Genomic DNA, 23,543 nt, shown 5'->3' on the forward strand with positions numbered 1-23,543 from the left:
GTGTGAGTTTTTCTTTCCATTTAATCCTTGAGATCAGCTAGTAGATTTCACACAGAAAAAGGAAGATCAACTGCCACTGTATCCCCAGCCTCCTCACAGAATTTGCCATCCAGAAATAACACACCATACTGACTGACTGACGAAGCACTATGGAAATTTTCCTTTCCTACCATATGTGATAGTTCTCAGAAATCCCGCTTTCCTTTCCACCATGGCAAGTGAAAGAGGGCTCTTCTCAATATGGGGTATTTCAGCTTTTAAATAGCCTCTTTGTACTAGCAGCATATTTTATATTTGGTTATGCTTGTAGTACTTTGCCTTCTATGATTTTGAAGTGGGATGAGAAGTAGAGCAACCTGCAGTCTCTCAGATCATGTGAAAAATAAGGAGAAAAGACCAAAGGTGGGCAATTTGGGGCTTGCACATCCTAGCCTTTACTGTATTGATTGCAACAGAGCATTTGCTGCTTATCTGTCACATGGATGACAGAAGGTGACAAACCCATTCTTCTTCTAAGACAGGTCTCTGGTCTTTTAATTGTCTTTCATACTGGGAAGGCCTACTTAACATAACTGTAATGAATCCCCTGAACTTACAGATACATGATTTTCAAAGAGGAAGAGGATTGTGACAGATTTTTGTCCTGTCCCCCATATTTCTTCCTTAGAAGAACCAGAACTCAAAGCAAGAGAAGCCAAGAGGACAGGGAAGCTCTAAGCACAGCCCACAGCCAAAACTTAACCTGAACAAAACCTTTCAATGCAGAAGCTTTCTACCTTGGGGAAATTGCATGTTGCCTTTGAATGACAAACTGCAAGAATGCCAAATTACATTAGTATTATTGCTATTATTTGTGAAGTAGGTAGCCATAAATGAAAGAGATGACATCTCAGATAATGCTGGGAGTTTTATTTGTTGGCTTGTTCTGCTGGCTTGGGCAAGAAATGAAAACTCCTTTGGTCACTAAAGGACATGAAAGAGCCAAGATAGCTGAAGCTTTGATCACAGTATCAAATCAGGAAATATAATAAACTAAGTAGCATTGCAAACAAACACAAGTTGAGGCATCAGTAACAGAAACTGATAGCCCATTTTATGGCTGAGATAATCCAGAGTCTGTGTTATTTTTAAATCATGGAGTTATAAGTGTAAGAAAGTCATTTTGAAAAATAGGCCAAAAATTCTTACTTTTCTGGCTAGTACCTTCTTTCTTGAAACCTATTCTTTTTCCCTGCTCTCATGAAGAAATTTGTTGAGTTTATGGCTGCAGCGTCTGTTCTTGAAAGATAAGGCTAATTCTTAGCAACACAGATGTATCCGTGGGGGTCGACAGAAGATGAAGGTCACAGTTCCAATAACAACATTCATTGCATGTTTTAAAAATCATAATTATTTAACCGATTTTGTTTTAGAAGCTTAGATTCCCTCTCAGCAGTTTAATGCTGTGACAGTATCAAGCTAAAAGCATTCACTTTGAACTACAAGCCGCTGCTTTATTTGAAATTTGTGTATTTTCCCCATCAGTACAGGCGAGGAAGAAGAGGGTGCAACGGGCAAGTGGCCTTGCTGCTGTGGGGGAGAGGTGCCTCCAGTATCCATTCAAACAAAGGGCTTAGGAATGCTCTAGGTGTAGGGGGGCCTCCTGTAGCACAAGGGATAGGCTCTGTGACTGTGTGAGAAAAGAGTGGGATTTTGGATATTTAGCATAAAGCATCATCTCCTGTGCATACAAAAAGCTTCTGAAAAAAAAGCCCTCCAGTGTTCTCAGTGCAACTTGGCTGCAGTTTGATGACCATCTTCAACTGTTTATTTGTGTCTTATCAGGCTTAGTTCTAAGCCAGACTATTTCCCCCAGTCTAGCTCACCGCAAGGGCAACGAAAGCTTGTGCTGGCACAAGGCTGACAGTGATTCAGGAGCAGAAATGAGCAGAGAAGGTTAGCTAAAAGGTGGGAATGCTTCTTTCCAGTGCAGCTGCTTGTGTGTTTAAAGCATTTAAGAGACCTGTAACCTTCAAAAGTGCTGATCCACACATTTCCAGAGCTCTGTGGTAACTCTTCCTTACACCCACACTATTATTTACCTAAAGGGCCTCATTCTGTATGTTACGCAGAACTTTTTCTTAACATAAGTAGCTTGGACTACATCCACTTTAAAACCAATCATGCCACTAGGAACACAGTTCATAGCAGCATTTTAAGATTTAGTATTTGCTGTGGGTTATACATTTTTGTGCCCGTGGAGTACAAAGCCAAAGGGTGCTTTTCAATGACTTCTGAAGAGTCAGGATTTCAGGCTGAATTGTTTTACAGTAACAGAAGTTTCATCACAATTTCTGCCATCTTGTGATGATTTCATGTTGTGATGATCCTGTCGTAACAAGTTCTCTCCTTCATGTGCTAAGTTAATAAAGTTGTTTAAGTCCTGAGCTGTTCAGAGTATTATTTAAATGTCTTTTGCAACCTTAGAGGTGAGTGACCCTGCTGTCCTGGCTAAATTCCAGTTTACATAACTATGATCTACTACTTAACTCCCCAAAGAAGTGCTGTGCAGAGGCCAAAACTAATGCCAGGACCGTTTGATCCGAACTGGTGTATGCACAGAGTGCGGTGCCCTGCTGAGATTTGGGATCTGGCTCAAGCAAACACTATTTGCTGTGTAATATCACAGCATTAGGTGAGGTATAAGCTGGTTTCTTTGCTTCCACCTTCAGCAACTGTGGCAGATACTAAAGGTGATCAACAATAACTACAAGCCAGAAGAAAGAAAGAACAGCTTTAAAAACTGTCCAGATCAATTTGTCAGTATTAGGTGACCCTGACAAAAAAATTACCCTTGAATTTATAGTAAATTAGTCAGAACAATATTTGACCTGTAAACATTACCCCAAAGACCTTCCAGAGGATCATTCTGACTCTAAGAGCATAGATGAAAACAAAAATGAAAGGTTGAGGAGCTGATTTTTTTGTTTGTTTAAAGGAAACTGAGCAGATTATTACCAGAGAAGTTCACAACAAATGTGAAAGAAAAAAAAAAAGAGTTGTGGCAAAGAAACCTTACTTTCATTAGGGAAAAAAAAAAGTCATCAGAATAGATAAGCATTGAACAGATTACATAGGTTGTAGAGTGACTTTTATGAGAGGATTACAAAATAAGACAAATATCTGTCAGGAATAAGAATGTATCTCAGTTATTGTGCTTCAGGGCAGGAGGGTGAACTCGAAGACCTGTTGCAGTCTCTCTGAGTTATATTTCAAGTTGTGCTGCTGTTATTCTCTGCTGATTCTAATTCTGGCTGTGGCCACATGCTTTAGCACACTGGGATTTGACAGATGGAGGCATCTGCCATGGTCAAATAGCAGGAAGACCATTAGGCAGAAAAACATGCAGGAGACAAAGATCTAGGTGATACTAAAACACCCTCACAAAAATGGCATTTTTTTTTCTCCCGTTCTTAAAGAACTAAAAAAATATTGTAACCACTGTTTAGCTCCTTCTACTAGCCTGAGTGACCGGTCCTGAACCACCCTCACAGGGCACCAAGTACAATTGGCCGTTAGTAAATGTGGAGAACCTTCATGTCCACTGAGATACAGAAGGCTTTAGAAAAAGCAAAGCTAAACTAACCAAAAACCCTGGAGAAACAGCAGAAAACAACTGTTTTAAAAATAAAACATTCCAAAACATTTGGAGCAAATCAGAGACTGGAGTTCCAGCCCTCCCTCTAAATTCTTTGTTGTAATTGCAGTATCTTTCAAAAAATGTTTTCAAAAAGGTTGGTCAGAATCTAACTACTAAATGTAGTAAAACTCTTAACAGAAATGTTTTTCCTGCTTGAGTAGAAGAAACATATATACAGAAGCACAAAGTGAGGACTCTGTCATCCCAGTACAAGCAATCTAAGTGTGCAAAAACCCCAAACTTACGCAGGACAAAGGTTAGAAATGTAACTGTAATTGCGATGTATTTTCTTTATGAAGATTCCTCATACACTGCTCCATTACCCTAACAAAAAACTAAATTGCATGGAAGTTGTCTCTTGTTCATAACCGGCTACTTTCCAGTAAAGCACTTTGCTTTCACAAGAACACGTTAACTTTAGGAAAAGAAAATGAACACTAACAAATAGTGAGATTTCCTTCTTACCTTTAAAGTTGTACTTATGTTGCAGGCTTTGATGCAGCAAGCATTTTTGAAACAATGTGAGTAGATCTATCTACTCAACTTGCACTTCTTTTTCTCCAGGGCTGAAGTCTGATTTTATTTAAGAAAAAGACAAAAACCTTTAAGAGTGTCTTTCCTAGTACAGTGCACATTTTGAAAAGGAAAAAATGCATACTAATGTTCTTTATTTGTTACTTTTAAAATCCTCTGAGCTTTCAAAAACCTGTTATTTGTCACAATCTGAACATATTTTTCCTATTTGTTCTGCTGAAACATTTAATTTAGGGGAAAATCTATTGGGTCCAAGGTTCTGAAAAAGCAATACCATCAGCTGTAGATCTGTAAATGAAATGGACAGAAATAAAAATTGTGTAATGTTTGGGGAGCTGAGATTTTTATTTGTGGATATGTATACCTGAAGGTTATCTAAACAGCTAGTATAATAAGGGAGAAAAACACAAACACAGAAAACTGGCCTTAGCTATGCTGTGTATAACAGCATTGTTGTGTTTCTCTTCACTCCCTGCAAGTTTGTAAAATAAAAATAAAAAAAGAGAACCTTCAGGCAAACAACTTGAAAAAAATCCATATATTTTAAAATGTGCTATTTCTCTGCTATATCAAAGCCTATAAACAAACTGAAATGCCTAAAATATGATTTTTCCTTCATATTAAAATCAGTAGCAATATTAGTCTCAAAATAATTTATGACAGAAGAAAATACTGTCTGTTGTCCCTCACAGTCATAAGTAACTTTAATACTAGGGTATGTAACTTTGTTGTATGAGGAACTGCAGAAGCCCTTTGCTGCCAAGTAACAAAGTCAGCCCCAGACGATTTAGCCTGAAACTGTAACAAGTGACATTTTTCACATCAGTCTAACAAGAAATAAATATAAACAGTGTGTTATGCACTATTGGACACTTTGTGCAAGTTCCAGGTAAGACATTCTCAATAATGTGCTTTATGCAAGGCTGTATCTATTAAAGTATGTTTATTCCCCACCTTCATCTGTTTTGACATCCGTCTGACCATAAAGTTCTGGAGTAAAAAGTGTACTATTTTTCCACTTTTCCATACTAATGGATTTTAAACTAATTTTGACGTAGATTCAGCCAACACTCATATTTAGTGGTAGATGTAATTGTTTTCAGTACAGTGGATGTTTACAAGTGATTACCATAGAGTATGTGCTTTAATCTCCAATACTTGGAAATGAATGCAGTGTCCATAGTGAAGGGGGTGTTTGTTTGCTAGAGGTTACCATTTAATTTACTGCATGGACAGAGGTGCAGAAGGCTTCTCATTTCTGCAAGCTTCTTCTCTGTTAGAATTGTACATAAAGGTCATACGCTCTTGCTAATACCTCTGTCCTCAGCTGTCACAGGACAAACTCAGGACATCAAAAAGCAGCAAGCAGTATTTACCAAGGCTCAGGGAACAGTCATGTTTGTACACCACAGCTGACAGCCAGAGGAATTGTCATGGGTTGTGATGGGGCAGGTTCTGATCCGTCTTTAAATCTATGAACTGTTTCGTGAGGAGGTCACTGACAATGGGTCAGCATTGTAAACAAACAGCTGCATTTGTGTTCAAGAGTGAAAAATAAGTTTTTCAACCCGTATATGCATGGAAGAGAGAGCTTTCTTTCTCCTGAAGGGCACTTGTGCCCTCCAAAAATCAAAACAAAAAACAAACCCGCCTTTCGATATAGGGTATTAGAAAAGATAAAGTGGGTTCCAGCTTGGTCCAAGGCAGTATTGAAGGTAGTACCAAAGTAGGGAGAGTATGATTTTCACTGACAAAGAATATTTAAAAGTATCATACCTGTTTCCAGTATTTTTAACCTCAATATTTTTTTTTTTAGCAGAATATTGTTTCTCCAGAGCGCTCTGACCAATGCAACCTCCATCAGCTTGCCTTTATATTACATGACAGGATACTGTTTCTATGCTTAGCCCTCCACTTGTCTTTCTCACAGCTGTCTGTTATGTGTACAGTAAGATGTCAGAAAGGAGATGTGTATCCCAGCAAACTTATGCAGAGTTCTTGATAAATGGGAATGTAAAGGTTTCACTAGATCATAACGAATTTAAGTGCCCTATGCCTAAGAGTCTCTGTACTGTACAAACACCAGCAAACATTAAGACCAATGAATAGGAGGTAGCTATATTCTAGAACCAGACATATTAAACCTCCTGTCATCCATTTCAGATGAAAGAATTTCTGAGGAGGAGACTTGTTACTTACCTGTATACAGCATGACTAATTTCCCTACCAGATCCTGAGTTCTTGAGTTAAGTACTTTACGAACTGAAGCTGTTTGCTGCTGTTCTTCAGCCTCAGTAGCCCAGTCTCAGCTGGGGAGATTTTCAGAGGCTTAGCTGTGACTTGGAAACTCATCACAAGTCAAGTAATGAATTCAGTTTCACTAGCAGCCTTTTATATGCACTTGCATGGCAAAAAATACAGGTCATATGTTTTCTAAACTCACAGGGAATCAGCAATAAAGCTAAGAACAGATGCATTTTTTTCAAAACTTAAATCCCTCCCCAGAGTTCTCTCTTCTTATGGCAGTAGAGGCTTGTAAAGTTCACAGTCAAAGGACCTGAAAGATTTTTGGAAGATTATTTAATATCCAAAGCTTCAACTTACAATATAAAAAAACCAAGATGTCTGTTTAGAAAGCTGATATCCAACTGTAGTCCATTTTTCTTACTTTTCGTAGCTCTTTTTCCTCAGCTTTGGACAGTTTACATGTTATCTCTCCTAATAAATCCCTAGGCTTTATATTTTCTTGTTCCATTTCTGTAATGTCTTCTTCCTCATCTGAATCCTCTTCTGCTTCTTCACTTTCCATTTCTACTTCATCAGCAACTTCTTCAGCACTGTAAAAGAAAGATGATTGGAAATAATTAAAAAGGTAGTTCTGATCACACATGGTAGTACAGAGGTAAGTTAGCATGCAAAAAACTTGAAGCAAACATTGGATTTTTTTTTTTTTTAAATCTTGGGCTACAGAAGAGCTACTATACTTCTTGCTATCTCCATTACAAGCTATTTTTCAAATGGCTGTCTTCTCCTTTAAATTAACTTACCAAATACACATTTTCTCCATAGTGCATACTGTCAGAACATGCAGATCAGCATTATGTAAGAAGTTATTTCACACTTCTATAGTTTAGAAACATAGCACATACTGGTGGATGAGACAATTAAGAAGGACATTCTTCTCCTTCAGATAAGGAAAAGATCACTTGGGGTCTTAAAAATTGCTACAATAGCACGTTCCTATGAAAAAATATTTTTTTAAATTAGAGGTATTTAAAGCAGCTGCTCCCTTCTAACTTGATTCAAGACAAACTCATGCTGAAATAGAAACTATACTTTAAGGCAATTATATAGAACAATTACCACTTACAATATGGTACTTTGATACTTTGATTTTGATTAATTCAAATGTCTGTTACATTTTAGACCTCATTAGGAATGTCCTAGATGACAGGACAGTCCTAGTCTCCTATAAATCATCTGTTCTAATAAAATTTATCACTCAATATAAGCATATTATAGATGTATACCATCACTGTTTATTCATAGTGATATACAAAGAGAAGGGTTTAACATTAATAAGGAAATGGATCTATACAATGATATATACTTACCAGCCTTTCATGGGCCTGCTCCTACAGTCCTTATAGTTGTATGCAACTTTAAATGCACAAGCATACTAATTACCAGAGTCAAAGTACAAGCTCTACAGCTGCAAATATTTACAGAGGCCACTGAACTCCTAAATCCTTCTGTACTGAAAACTACACAGAAATTTCTATATATTTTGTATGACTTTTGCCAGTATTTTGTTGGCAAAAAAATTACTTGGACAGTCCAGTAAGAATGTTGATCTCAGAAGAACAGGCTACCAAATGTTTTAAGTACCTTTCAAATTACTCCTTTAAATCGGGATCAATGCATTATGAGACAAGCTTAGCTGCATTCACAGTATATATTCATTCCTAATTAAGCTACAAAATATGAAGTCTGAATTCTAAACAGACTATTAATGTTAAACCTAAGAACCAGTCTTATTGTGTGAATCCAAAGCAAGAAATAAGGAGAAAGTATCAAGGAATTCATTATAATGAATTACAGTTGAGAATCTTTATCCAGAAATACCACCAAAACATTAAGTCCTTTTGGCTTCACTAAGGACAAATCATGCCTGACACATTTGGTGGCCATCTATGATAGCATTACAGCACCAGTAAAGGAAAACGCAACTCATGTCATCTACCTGGACATGTGATACTGTCCCCCATGATATCCTTGTCCTAACATGGAAAGACATGGATTTAACAGATGGACCACTTGGTGAATTTGTGACTACCTCACCCTCAAGCAAGTCTGCGGTCACCAAGCTGAGTGGTGTGGTTGACACACTGGAGGGAGGGGATGCCATCCAGGGGGACCCTGGCAAGCTTGAGAAGGGGGCCCATGCAAACCTCATCAAGTTCAACAAGGCCAAGTGCAATGTCCTGCACCTGGTTTGGGGCAATCCCCAACACAAATGCTGTCTCGGCAACAAGTGGATTGAGAGCAGCCATACAGAGAAGGACTTCGGGGTATCAGTGGATACCCCATCCCTCGAGGTACTCGAGCCCAGGCTGGATGGGGCTATGAGCAACCTATTCTATTATTCTATTAACTAAGAGGAGCGAAGGCAAAAAGTGTTAGAAAAGCTGTTTTTACACTTTAAACAAAGATGCACTTAAATTCAACTGATCTCAATAACTGGTATGGAGTTCTCCCATTTTTCTTACCTTTTCTTCTCTTTGGAGATGAGCAATGAATTAATAAATATAGGACACAGGAAGGAAGCAGATGGTAAAACGTGTGCTGGAGTGTGCAGAAGCTGAAGAGAAAGAGAAGAAGCTTTATTATGAAAGCTTTTGCCTGTCATTATTTTGCTTTTTCACTTACTGTAATTACTCCTACCTCTTTAACAGCAGGGGAATCTTGCTCGTGGTGATTACGAACTACTTTTGTAAGGTCTATACCCCCTTGTGATTGTTGATGTCTGTGCTTTCCCAACAGCAAGCTAAATGGGGTCACAGGAAGACTTTCTTCTACGGCCAGCTTGAATAAAAAACACAACTTGTATTTGAAACAAGACAGTTTTAATTAGAACTTCACTGTCACAGATTTAAGTTCCATCTCATTTTGAATTATCAAATTCAGCTAGAAGAATTTATAATCAATCTAGGTGACAAAACTCTACACTCAAATTCATCTCAGCTGAGCCATATGACATGGCTCCTGGTACTTATTTCTCTCTCAGACACCCTTTCCAACAAAATCCTACACAGATGTAACAGAACTTTCCACGATCTGGATCTCTGTACTTCTAGAAAAAACACCAGAATTTTAGTTGGCTAGTGTACCAAAGTATGGCTTCTATATGCCATTTATGACTAAAAGATCATGTACACCTCAGCATCTGCTGAATGATCTATTATGAAACTGGAGGCAAAACATTTTAACTACCCTTCTGGCATTTTTCTAGATCAACATCCCTTAACCTGAGCTCCAAATTACTCAACCCCCAAGAAACTGACTACTTTTAACCACATTCTAATTGGATTTTAATCTTAGAAATATATTAGCTTCTATTTTGATTTATTTTATTTAATCAACCAAATCCATCAAATACTGGTTTATTCTGTTCACAGAGCATAGAACACTTCAACATGAATATAAAAGACTCAATTTCCCACACTACTTCCCTATAGAAGTACATACTGAATCAATTTTGAAATTCAGTCTCACTGATAAATCAAAACGGACTGACAACTTTACATCCTCACCAGAAATCGCAGGCCACAAATCAAGGCTCCAAGCATTAAAGAAACCAAAACATGGAAAGCAAAACAAGGAAAGAGCTTACTCATATCAGGTGGTTTTGCTTCATGTGTACGATCTAAATTCTTTTAGAAAATTATCAGATTTTGTTCAAGGAAATGAGAAAAGAAGGGAGTAGCTTACTAATACTTCAACTTTTAAAGGTTTTATGGACAGGAATTCTGCCAACACATAAGCAAGTACAGATTACTGCCCCTTCAGATAAGGGCCTGTGATTCCCTGTCAGGATGTGGTGAGTGTTTTCATGACAGATGAGAATTAGAATCTGACAAGTTGAACACCAACAGAATTTTGAATACCGCTACACATTTCTATCAGAACTTCTTTAAAAGGTACCTGTTTGCTTGACACTGTAAGCCTTTCTTCTGGAGACTTTGTGCTAAACGTCATTAGCTCCTAAAATAAAGGAAGATGTAGCAGAGTTACAACACCTAAAACTGTTTTCCACATTTCAGTACCTAGTCTACGGAAGTTTGGCCCAAAAAGATTTGTTCGTCAAGTGGAAGAAGCAAATACAACTTTCTCTTTATTTTAGAAAGAAAAAAAAGGAAGCAGGAATGAGCCTAAAAGCTATGTATAGACTTTGCAGGTGGAAGGGAAAACAGACAAGAAAAACAACCACACAAATAATATGGGGAAAAACTGAATATCATATGAAACATTTGCATAGCTAGCAACACTTCAACTTCTACATAGTTTCTTCTATGAATGAAGCAAGAGAAACTATTGGAAGCAAAAAAAGCAGTAAATAAGAAGTTGACGTTAAGCTATTTTAGCATTTGAAAGATTTTAATGAAGAACCATGTATGGCTTTTGTTGCTTTGAAATTACGAAAGGAAACTAATACTCAACAGTTGACCACCTTCACCCCCAAGGAACCACTCTCCCTGCGAACCGCTATTTCTTACTTGTGTATCAGTAAGAAAATATAGTTGGGATCTTCTTAGCCAAAGGTATTTTTCTGTACCAATTGTTTCAGGTACGTCTCTCGGAACGAAGGCAGCAAACTGGATCTTTTCTTTACAAAGGTTTCTCTGGATACAGATTGGTCGTGCCTCATTTGGCTTAAACACAAACACTGCAAAAGAGAAGAACGTCTTGCCTTTAAGTCATGAAATTCTTACCTTCCTGGATAGCTGTCAAAGCCCTGTGTATGACAGCCAGTAAGGGCTGGGCTGGACTGGATTGTCTTTAAACACTAGTTTGCAGGAATTCTAACTGGATATCCTCAATGCATAACAGAAGTCACCTTTTATGGTATTCAAATCCAGAGAACATACTTGGTAATCAACTTTTCTGTAAAACAGTAGCTCTGGGAAGATGAATCTTAACTTGTATCAAAGCTCTGACACAACTGTATCATTCAACCACAGTTTTGCATTTATGGGATAGGGTCAAGAACATGCAAGACCCTCACCTAGAGAGCATAGTTAATCCCGTGCTACATCCCGTATTGGAGACTAACTGTTGGAAGAAAAGATGGGGAGCCAACATGCTAATTACTTGACTGCTGCTGTCAGACATGGCTCAGTTTTCCACGGGCGCAAACACAGACTCAGGTTTGGCTTTTACGGAATTCTAAGAAAACCTTTTCTAGAAATTATGCTTTCACAGTTAAGATCTACTGACTACTACTTGTCAAAGAAGCCTTTGTACTCACAGCTGGACTCTTTTGAGAGCCATGAGACAGCAGCAATGTGTTCTGAAAGGGGATCAGGTTGCAGAACTACGACATTGAGGTGGGCACTCCATTCCACTGAAAAAGCAAACACAGCAACAGCCAGATGTGAGAAGGCAGCATTCAGTTCCATCCAGGTGCTTTGCCAAATAAAAGGTCAAATGGAAATGACTCAAGGCTTAACCTCTGCAAGAGGCATACAACTTCACTTATTCCCAGATCAATCAAAACAATTATCATCAGCTTCCTCTACAAATGCAGGAAATACTAGCTGTTACTGTGTTATCATCATAGACATCAATAGACATAACATCATAGACATATCATCAACATAGAATTAAATATGCACATACACACTATCTTAACTGAAGTATTAAAAATTTCCACAGAGTATTTTGTAAGGGGTCAATCTGGATCAAACTAGAATTTAGATCAAACTAGAATCGCTTAAAGGTATCATAGTAAATTTAAGGGTTAAATGTCACCACAGTCACTCTAGCACACATTTAAGCTGATCTTACATGCACAACTGAGCAGGTTCCAGCAACACAGAAAGCCATGATCAGTGGCACCAATAAGGTACTTGGAACATGTTAGTCTCCCAAAGCTGATGTGCCTACAGAAGCAAAAAGTCAAAAAAAAGTTAGACCTTAAGATTTCATTCTTGTTTCTCTATGTAGTATTGATTCATAAGTCAGAGACATTCAGTTAAGATTTAGTTCTGACATTTAGTCAGGATAAGTTTGCATTTTGCTTTCACCTCTAGTGAGAGTATGCTTTCTTTCACACGCAACCACAAACAGGTCTGGAAGATTTCAGGTATACTTGACTCCATAAGGATTACAGAGAATTTGGAACTGTTCCTACAACATTCTGATTTTAAGCAGTGATTTTAACCTCGTAAGTAACAAACATGTAATTACTACAGCGTTAACATCAGGACTGGAAAAAACTTCCAGTATTTAAAGATTCCTACTACTGAGCTAAGAGCTAAGCACTAGAAAGAGCAAAGTAGTTAAAAAAATCTTATAGGTTGCTCTGACTTGCTTTCTGGAGAAAATAAGAACCTCTAACATTAGGCCAGTATTGACCTGGAAAAGCAGCTAGAAAAATCTTAGAACTGAAAGGGAACATTATAGCTCATTTGTAGCATCACTCAGAATTTGTTTAGAGAGAGATCTGGCTCAAAGATTAACTAGAGGAACCAGTGAGGTCAGCAATTGGCCTACTTTCCTAAGGCAATCATAAAAAGGTGATGCTTTACCTGGATCAGAAACTACTGTATATTTGCAGTCCAGCAAGCTTAATATTACGGTTGTCTCATTCTTTGGGTCTCTATCTTTTATCTGTACTGTGGACCTATGCCATTCCTCATCATCCTTATGGAACAAAGGGACACCTACACCTTCAGCAGGTCTGTTAACATGGCAGCACCCAACAGAACATGCTGGGATAGTCTGCCAGCCAAATACAGGTTTCCAGCAGAGGTCATCAGCAATCAAAATACATGTTCTATAATGCAAATATTAATGTCAATATGGCATAATGGCTTACTGATATACTTCCTATTTGAATTAATGCATGCAAGAATAAAGCGCTAACTTTTTATATTTATACTTTTTTAGTACTTTGATTCATCTCTACATTAGTGGGGAAGTTCCAGTTCGCCTTTTCTATATATGAAATTAGACTGTTAAATTCAACATTTCTAGGAACACATACAAAATCATGAAGTACTATGAATTGATTCTTTCTGTTCTGAGTATTCAAGTAAGACATGAAAAGCCAAATATAAAAAAATGTAAGAGCCAAACATACCTTATCTTCCCAGGTGGATGGCAAAATGTACACTTAAGATCCCATGTACTTGAATCCCATACAGTGACAGTTTCTTCAAAACTAACAGCAAGCAAAGAGCCATCTTCTGAGAAACAGCAGTTAGTCGCTTGGTAGTTGTGATAGCTGCCTACAAAGTCACAGCTCCAACTCATGCTTTGCTGTGCTGCATTGAATAAGCAAGTTAGTTAATTGAATTCAAGTCTATACACAAAGAGGAAAATTCAAGTATTAGTACTGCAAAATAGGCTCAAAAGCATGAGAGCTCTATTTCAGAAGGCTTACATTTTTGTGAAGTATACAGAATCTACCTTTTTCTAGTACAAGAAACATCTAGTAGACTTCTCATTTGCCCTCCATTTTGCATCCCAAGATTATGATGTTTGTTTTGCCTACTACATTAAACATTCTCAAGTAAGCAGGAAATAGATTTAAAAAATGAAAAAAGATACTGGAAGATATACTTTATAATCATCAACTCACAGCTGTTACATAAGAACTGCTTATGAAAAAGCCAGAACCAGTTCACTTCTTTAAGTAACACAGCACCATCTAGAGGCACAGTAGAGATTTGCTACAAAGAAAAACACCAAAGGGTTGGTTATTCTATGCACGAACTAGTTAGTTTATTAATTTAATACGTGCTTTTATGAGTATGTGCTGCACAGAAGATGCAGCACATTGAATCCTTTTACCTGATAATTCCTCTCCTCCTCTGGAGAGATACATAAGGGAAGTCAACACTAATTTTTACTTTTGCACATGCCATGGAACAGAACTCTGTATAGTCACAGAAAAAATAAAAAAACACTACCCCAGCATTAAAGAGACCAGTCAGCAGATGCAAAGCTATCTTGTCAAAGGAAATAAAAACACTAGGTCTCATCTTCAGTCCACATTGTACTAAGATCACTTAGTTGCCTAACACTGAAATAAAGTTAAGCAGTAAGAAATCTTTTGCATTTGATGTTCAAAGGCATATGGAATACTACACACCCTTCTCATGTTATGTGTCATTATTTTGCAAGAAGCAAACATCAGCATGCATTTTGAAGAGTAGGATTTGGTTAAGTATCTTGAAAATGGATCCTAAATATCCATTCTAGGACTTGTTTCAGATTTTATAGAATTTCATATTGGATCAAATATCTAATAGCAAGGAAAGATGTTCAAAAAGTGAACTATCAACTGGTGGAGTTCCAGAATGCCAAAGTGCTGTTGTTTTATACTAATGGCAACTAAAACACTATCTCTGTTCCGCATCCTGCTCCCTTGAGCAGAATTCTCAAGGCTATACTCACAGAAATGAAAAAAAAGTTTGCCTTCCCAGCATGGAAGCATCGTTACACAATGACGATCCTTTAAATAAGGAATACAAGGTGTCATTCCCTTCTGCAGCAAATTTGGTAGTCTTTACTGTTTAAGGAACCTCTGTATCAGCCCGTAATACTGCAAAAACTACAGAACTTCATGACAGAGGATGCTCAGGAGAATGTAATACTCCATGCAACTGCAAAAATATATAAATGAATGGGACTAGAGGGCCGGGTTCTGAACGGATGAAGTTATGGTCAGATTTCTATAGCATGTTGTAAGGTGGCAAATAAGACCATGCTACGCTTTGACCATGCTTACCTTCTGGATCAGTGTCTTCTAGTATCACCCAGACTTTAAACAGACAATCTTTGCCAGCTGTTACCAATATCAGGGAGTCATCTTCCAATTCATCCATGTCACGGAAGCACATGGCTGTTATGTGGTCATCATGGGGCATGCTTATCTGAGTATTCAACTTAAAGCTAGAAGGAAGGAAAAACAGAAGCTCGTCACTTATTTCGTTTTGAACTTGAGGAAGATTGCAGTTTAGAATGATTCTGGAAGGGGCAGGGAGAAAGGGAATCAAAGAAAGTAATTTAATTAAGTAGTCAAGGAAAACATTTGAACCAGAGGCATGTGTTGTTAAAGAAAAAACAAGGTCACGATTTTCTGTAACTTAGGACTAATCCATTAGTGATGGAGTAGAGAGGGGTGGGAAAAACTGAGAAAGCTGTAGATCTGTTCTGTCCAGTCTACCATTTTAACACCAAGTAAATACGAGTATTAAAGCCCCATGGTTAAAATAGCCTGTCAAACATGAAAAAATAACATACAGGGCAGCTATTCCTAATCTCTACTTATTCTCTATTTATTTCACATTTGTGGGCTATTTCAGATGTGTCACACACATTTAATCCCTTCCTAGGGTTGATTATAATTTTACTATAATTAGTTCATTTGGAAAAACCCTTTACAAGACAAAGTTTGTGTAGACATTTGCATCATGCTTAGGATACAAACTTGGACATCTAGAAGGCCAGCTCTAGTTATCATTACCTTTGTGTTTCTTCATCAAAGAACCACAGCTTCAAGTGTAACTCGAGGTCATGTTCTTCTTCTCTCTCTTCTACTGTTGCTAACCACTTGCCTTGGGCACTAAATGCAACTTTAACCAGGTCAGTTTGGTTTAAACCTGCCTGCTGGATGTATTCTTGTTGAACAATATCCAGCTGCAAAAGAAGACAAGAATAAATTTGAGAATTCCAATGCAGATTTATAGATACTATTCGTAAGACAATGGAGAAAGGATGTTCTGAAAGCAATGATTAGAACTGACTGGGCTGCGGCATAAAAAAATTCAGGATAAGCAAAATTATGGCATGTAAGTTCCATAATAATAGGAAGTGTGTGTGTGTGTGTAAGTTCCATAATAATAGGAAGTGTGTGTGTGTGTGTGTAAGTTCCATAATAATAGGGGGTGTGTGTGTGTGTGTGTGTGTGTGTGTGTGTGAGTGAGAGAGAGAGAGAGAGAGAGAGAGAGAGAGAAGAGGATATTGCATGGGGATTTTACCCACAAATTTGTGGCATTTAACTTGAGAGGAACAACACTGATAGGATTTATTCAACTGTCAGCATTTAGCTATGCTTACAGGTAACAGAAGATTGTGACAAAGCTGACAAAAATCTCAGGCTGGAATCCAGTTGCATGGTACAGCTGCTGCCTTTTTCTTTGTTTGCCATACTAAGTCTACAAAGAAATTCTGATGTATCATTTGACTGAAGAAGTTCAAGTTTTAGCACAGGCCTGTCAAACTTACACTGTATAACTGTTTGTCACTTTGGAGACAATAGAACTGCAAGTGGCCAGGCTCTCCATTCAGGACCAAAGCTTTGGTTCTAGGATCAACCACTAGACCAGTCTTGACATCCCTGGCTGGGAACAAAAATAAGATGACAAATAAGATGATGAATGACTTAAGATCAGAAGTTACATATTCTGCCCCTTAAGGGGAAGAAACTTCATGTCACTTACCTCTAATAAGCCCCTGAATACTTTTAGAAAATCTTAGGTTGCTGTTTATTATTGTAATTCCTGAAAGGAAAAGCACATAAAGACTTGCAACAGGCTTCCACAAAGTATCAGCATCTCACAGCGGGAAAGGGCCTTAACTGTCTCCACTTAATCTGATTATATATATATATACACATACATACATACATACACACACACACACATATATATATATATACACACACACACACACACACACCTTTTCACAATCTGAGACACCCCTAAATCAGGATGTAGCCAAGCTACAGCAAAATTTGCAGAACTGATGAAAAAGCAAAACAACCTGCTTTAAGCCTATGTTCTTCCAGATCAGCATTCAACCTGTTATGTATTATCTAGTTAACTCATTTGAAACTAATGATGTAGAGCTGATACAGATTTGCATTCCATTTTTGCATTAGGTGGTACTTAAAATACTTGGCTTACTGTTGTCTGTATGCAAGGTACAATAGCGAGTGCCATCAGACGAAACGGAGATGTACTCAATAGCAGATCCCAAGCGAGGAAGGAAATCCTTCTTACAGTCTGACCCATTGTGCCACTGAACTAGAACAGCTTCAACTCCTCCACTCAGCAAGCTGGTTCCTTTTCAGGAAATAAACGTGAAGTTAGAGGTTTTGTTTTAAAAAAATATCATCAGCATGTGTTTGTGTTACAGTGACAGAAAACACAGGTTTTTGAAAAACCTTTAAGCTGCCACACACAAAAGTTATTCCTCATGCCTAGCCTGTGCAATACACATATGTATGTTTCCTATTACCCTATGTTGAACTGGGAGAGAAACTTACATGAAGTAACAAGAACTTGTGCCAAGACTAAAATTTAAACAATGCTTTGGGAATCATAAACCCCATTACTTTTAGAATCAGTTGAGTCTTTGTGTTAGAATATAGATGTTCTCCTTCTGTAAGTATTTTGCAGTAACAAGTATGCTAAGAAATACACTCACTTAAAAGTTCACTGGATTTTCATCACTAGGTTTGAGCTCAGACAAGACTGGCTTACTTTCTTCAGATTCAGAGAGCTCATTGACATTGCTGATGAAAGAGGAAGCAGAGTAGGGTGGAAGCAGTAGGAAGAGGGGTTACATTTCACATTCTGCCACAGGAGGTCAAGTTTTGAATTATGAACACCAACCAAAATAATATCAAGAAAGCAAAACTGCTTCCACTTATTTCAGATCCTTCCTGAACACACTTAAAATACTACAAACTTATTTGTTAGTACGTGGATGAACTTGAACTTCCATAGATTTCTTCCCCCCCATTCTCCAACTCTGTGTCTTGGAAAGACTTCTGTACTCACCCTCTATAGAAAAAGAGAGATCCATGACTCTGTCATGATGCCAGTGCAGTGTGGAAAATACATACTCTTTGTTGTGGTAGAAATTCCTCCTATGGAGAGGGAAAAGAGTACTTTAAGCACAGGGTCATCAACAACTGAGCAAACAAAAGGGAATATTGAATTGAATCAAGTATATCTTTTTTCTAACCTCTCAACTACAGTTTCTTGTATGCTTCAGTGACAGGGAAGGAAACACGCCAGCAGCTTTCCAGAGGAATGGTACGCCTTCCTGGCGCACACTGTACATCTTACACACACTGAGCAACCTAGAGCTGCAGAGCAACTTGGCAAGCTGACTCTTCTTAACCATGCAATTCCACGAGTGTGCTCTCACTGACACTCTATTGCCCACAAAGTTACTTCAACTGCTCTCCCATTACCTTCTTCAAATACATTACAGAATAGTGGAGTGTGGCTGAATGGGAATATTCCCCCCACTTTAACATTAAAATTAAGCTGTATCCTGAAGTCAATGCGAGTATTGCAGCCCCACAAGCCTGGCTATTCTTTGCCATTTTCAGCAGTCATAAAGAGCAACGTAAGGACTAATTAATTAGACTGCTTTGCTCAGGTTTCACTTAATTCCTATGGTCATGCCAGTTTATGTGATACACAGATGAATCAAAATGAGCATACCAGAGACGAATCTTTCCATCACCATGGCCAGTTGCAATACAATCCTCCTTAGGATGGCATGCTACACAAGTGAAGAGATTATTTCCACCTTTCGCATTCGTTGCTCTTAGAGAAAACCTTCAGAAGTCAGGAAAGTAACTCTGATTATATGCATGTTTTTTAAAAAAAGAAAACTTCAGCTGATGCACAAGTACACAAAAATAATTCTGACAAGCAAAATCAAACATCTTCAAGTTGTTATAAACTTACATACACAATGTAAAAAAGAGTCAGACTTTCTCTCCTCTTATTTCATTACATCTTTGCTTTCAATCGAGCTGCAGGACTTATTTGTTCCACTCCTCCCTATCCCACTTGGTCCTTGACCAACCTGTCACTTGTTTTAGTCCAGCATCATCTAAAAAAAATACATACTTGAACTGAAAAAATAAGCTACCAAGAGCTGCTGCGAATACTCTTCCTGCCTGCTTTTTTAAAGGAAGCTTCTTGTATACTGTCTACATCCCATCTAGCATAAAACCAAATGGTTGATGAGAAATATAGATTACTGTGCGCACACATCACCAGTTAACACGAACATTTTTAATATATTCAGATTGAAGCAATACCTGACATCTTCATCACTCTTACCTGTTCAGCTGTTTCCGTTTAAAAAAATAAACTTGGAGATGAAAGTTCTTGACTGATGCCACATATTCACCCTGTTACAGTGAAAGAACAGCTAACCAGTTAGGACATAGACTGTACTTACACACGGAAGAAAAAAAACAAAAATCATATTTCACTATGAAGCACTTGAAATTGGAGGCAACACAAGATTTAACAACAGCATCTATCTGTTTTGTCCAGTGGTGCTTAGAAAGTACCTGCACACAGATGGCAAGAAAGGACTGATACAACACTTTCAGCCAGCACTTCTAGCACTTGTGTCTTCATTCCTGTTTTCAAATGTTCATTTCACCCCACAACCCCAAAACATAGTACACTAGGCATTTCCTTTTCCCTGTTTACTGTTCTAAGTCGGACAGAATGAATCGTTGTGAGCAAATAAGCACTGCTGTATAAAATCTCAGCAAAACAAAGCTACATATGTAATTCTAAAACCTGATTTAGTTACATAAGATGTTAAGGATTTTTTAAGACCTTCAATATCAAAAGGGACTTTAAGACATTCATGGAAGTTATGAGTAGACTCAGTTCTCATTGAAAAATGGTATTTTAACAATAGGCTGGTTTTCTGGCACTTCCTACTTTTTCCTGTCCATTTAGTATGTGTCAAAAGTTCAGTTCTAGCAGATTGTTTCAACAAGTATCATGGCTGCCTCCAAGTGCTGCTGAAGCTTATGTCTCTCAAGGTAGCCCTTCTGGAAGTCAGTAACCTACAATTTGTTTACAGCCAAGAAGGTTCCATATAATGATTTTTTTTTTTAAAGGAATGTGTTTTGCTTGATGAGTCTGAAGTGCTGCTGTGCTTGTATGTGTGTAAAAGCAGCATATAGGTCATTTGAAAGGAAATGAAACAAAACAATACCCCAGCACTCCCCCACCCCTCTGCCAAAGGTGAATATACCTCTCTTCCAAATGCAGTACACTTTGGTGACGCATCCACACCTTCCAGAACCACAGAAAATTCCTTGGCTTCCACATCTTGGCCTGCTGTTTTTGTCAGTTTCACTGAGACCAGTTGGAATGTATCTGACCAAAGAAAAATCTGTTATCAAAAAACTTTTACAAACAAGTTTATGCACGTCCATTATAAAGGCGATTTGCACTCACTCTACCTTAACAAAAAACAAGAATATTGGAAGGTACTAATATGTTTGAAAAGTTTATAATGCTTCTCAAAAAAATATTGTTTAAGATATTCTAATTCAAACAGCACTGAATGCTGAGGACTAAATAGCAAATTCCAGTGCAACCATAAGCAGAAAGCAAGCAAAGTTATGTAACGTTTGATCTTGCTCTGATGTGACATTTGTAGAAATTGAGAAGGAATAAGATCAAGCTATATTTAATATTTATTTCAAACTAAAATCTAGAAAAATGTAACCATACAAATGGTTAAAGTGAAATAGTAGTCTCAAATGCTGTGTGTACACTATATTATGGTATAAACACTGTTTAAAGATTAATGCATCTACAGCATCAGATATGTGCACTATGTGATTTAGAAGTGAAAACGAGCACTTAGTCAAATGTAAAAAAACAGACCTCACAGAATGAAAATAGAAAACAAAATGAAGAACCACAGGCACCTGTCATAACACTTAGAGAATATTAATGCAGTAAAATACCTTGCAGTGCACTATTCACTCAGATAACAGTAGCTTATGAAAACAATAACTTATATCATAATGATGACACTAATCATACCTCTTTCACCTCTCTTTGGAATTATAACAAATACCGAGTCCTCACAACTAGCAAGTGCATACAGTGCGAGAAGTTTGTATCCTACAGTGAAAGTCTGATGAAAGAAAAAAATCCAACAGTTATTATACTTGAGCATAGAGTTTTTAAGAGTCAGTAATGCAAAGCTTTTACAGTTGGGAAAACAGATGTGCTCTGAAGAAACCTTGCTGTATTAGTTGCCCATTCAAAGACAAGTAAGAACTCTATTCTATCAAGGACTAATATCCATGTTAAAACAGCACTAATCAGCACTAACAAACATCAGAATCACCAAAAATGTGAAGGCACCTCACCCCCAGTACAAAACAAAGGACCCAGCTATTGAAAGTGCCCCTCTACTTAGCAGAAAATAGGAGCAACAGGACAAATAGTAGCCCACACTTCCAAACAATCCTATCAGCTCCTATTGGTATCTCACAAACCACAGCATATTCCTTAAAAACTACATTGGACTGAACTGCAGCAAACAACAAAGTCAGTACGTCAGCACACAGCCTTTTTTCCCCTAAGAACATTATGTACCATCATGAATTTCTGCAGTAACACACACATCAACATTTCATTACTGCCACGAACAGATAGTTTTCAGGCTATGTTAATAGTAGCACACATCTCACACTGATTTGTGTCAGCCCTCGCTATCCATCATCTTTATTACCATTTTACTATCAATGGGTAAAGAACAACTTTGCCCCATACTCAACAAGAATAACTCAACATACTTTAATGAGAATCCCATCTGTGAAGTCCCACAGCTTAATGCTACCATCAAGAGAGGAAGAATAGAGCTAAGGAGAAAAAAATCACAGATATTACAACAAAATACAAACGTCAGGTTTTACATAAAATCACTACTTAAAGTTGAAAGACTGATCTACGGAACTGAGGCTCAATGTGGCAGAGTCTCAGATTTCCAACAGCTATCACACAGGTGCAGTCCATCTTTGCAAGTAACGTTGCTTGTACAGAGGCAGAGCAGAGCACCGAAAGCAGAGGCAGCGCTGGAGGAGCAGCGCACACGGAGAGCTATCTACCAGCAGCCAAAGAGCCACCAGTCACCGCAGGGCCCTCCCCAAACCCGCACCCCACTAGGACCACGCGGAGCACGCCTCCCTTCCCCAAGGCTCCCCAGCGCCTCCCCTAACCCCCTGCCACCCCCCACACCGGCCCCGACCGCCGGGGGCTCGCCCCCCGGCCCCACCTGCAGGCGGTTGTGCGGGTTGAGCCTCACGCCTGTCACCAGGCCGCCGTGACCCCGCAGCACCCGCACCAGCTCCTCGGTAGCCGCGCTGTACACCTTCACGAAATCCCCGGAGGTGCACAGCAAGTACCTGCGGCAAGAGAGACGAAAGCCGTGACCACCCTGTGGGGACACCCCCCAGAGGGGACCACAGACCCCGGCCGCCCCCCGTTGCACCTGGCGTCGGCGGAGAAGACGGCCCGGGCGCCGTGCAGGGGGCTACCCCCACAGCACACCACGCGGACCGCCGCGGCCGCCACCATCTTGAGGCTGCTGCCGCCCGCCCTTCCGGCGGCACGGCCCGCCCGCCGCCGACATGGCTGCCGCCCCGCCCCGCGCCTTCAGCGGCGCAGCCCGAGGGGTGGTCTGCCTTACTTCCTCCTTCCTGAACAATAAAAGTCGTTTTAATGCCGGTGGTTTTATTATCGTCTATTTTATGCGTGTTTCGGCAACATCACTGTGTCATTCCAAGAAGTCAGTCGTAAGTATCTCGGTAATAAACCACATCATACTCAAGAAAACCATCTAAGATGGTAAAACCAACTAAGATGGTAATTTTCACGCCTACCATACAGACGCAATCCAATTCACTGCAACATGTATTTAGGATAGCACTACTGCTACATTTGGACAGAGTCACTTTGAACAATTTGACAGCACACCTACAGGTGAAAACCTGTACATCATAACTACCAAACTGTCTTTTGCTCCTGAAATAACGTAAATTGTGACTGCGTTGCTGGGCTGTAATCCTTAAGTGTGGCAAGGAATGTCTGGTTTGTACTGCTGGAATAACAACAACCCAGCACTTAAAGCAGTGGCTGTGCTTCAGGGGATAGGTGTTCTGCATTTGGCTTATTGTTTCTATCTTTCCTCCTATCTTGTATGCTCTTTTTCTACTCCTTTTTTACACTTTGCATTGACATAT

The 23,543-nt window shown here is 38.8% G+C and overlaps 1 protein-coding gene across 1 annotated transcript; it reads right to left on the minus strand.

Annotated features, from left to right (window-relative positions):
- Positions 1–6,778: 6,778 nt before the first annotated feature.
- WDR75 (WD repeat domain 75) lies at positions 6,779–22,940 on the minus strand. The gene is made up of 21 exons (XM_040562266.1): positions 22,793–22,940; positions 22,577–22,706; positions 22,098–22,163; positions 21,337–21,430; positions 20,534–20,658; positions 19,594–19,664; positions 18,964–19,080; positions 18,289–18,377; positions 17,410–17,568; positions 16,945–17,004; positions 16,730–16,845; positions 15,969–16,141; positions 15,231–15,394; positions 13,578–13,761; positions 12,281–12,375; positions 11,742–11,837; positions 10,990–11,159; positions 10,418–10,477; positions 9,158–9,298; positions 8,983–9,074; positions 6,779–7,050 (listed from the first exon to the last, which is right to left on the minus strand). Exons 1-21 carry the CDS (start codon positions 22,876–22,878, stop codon positions 6,843–6,845), a joined length of 2,496 nt encoding a protein of 831 aa, XP_040418200.1. The 5' UTR covers positions 22,879–22,940; the 3' UTR covers positions 6,779–6,842.
- Positions 22,941–23,543: the final 603 nt, after the last annotated feature.

Source organism: Cygnus olor, chromosome 6 (assembly GCF_009769625.2).
Source record: "Cygnus olor isolate bCygOlo1 chromosome 6, bCygOlo1.pri.v2, whole genome shotgun sequence".
Lineage (NCBI taxonomy): Eukaryota > Metazoa > Chordata > Aves > Anseriformes > Anatidae > Cygnus > Cygnus olor.

Coding starts and splice junctions, on each gene's coding strand:
- WDR75 (XM_040562266.1), bottom strand. CDS start 22,878: ATGGTGGCGGCCGCGGCGGTCCGCGTGGTGTGCTGTGGGGGTAGCCCC. Junction 22,707..22,792: donor GTCTTCTCCGCCGACGCCAG/GTGCAACGGGGG, acceptor CTCTTGCCGCAG/GTACTTGCTGTGCACCTCCG. Junction 19,665..20,533: donor GTACTGCATTTGGAAGAGAG/GTATATTCACCT, acceptor TCACTGTAACAG/GGTGAATATGTGGCATCAGT.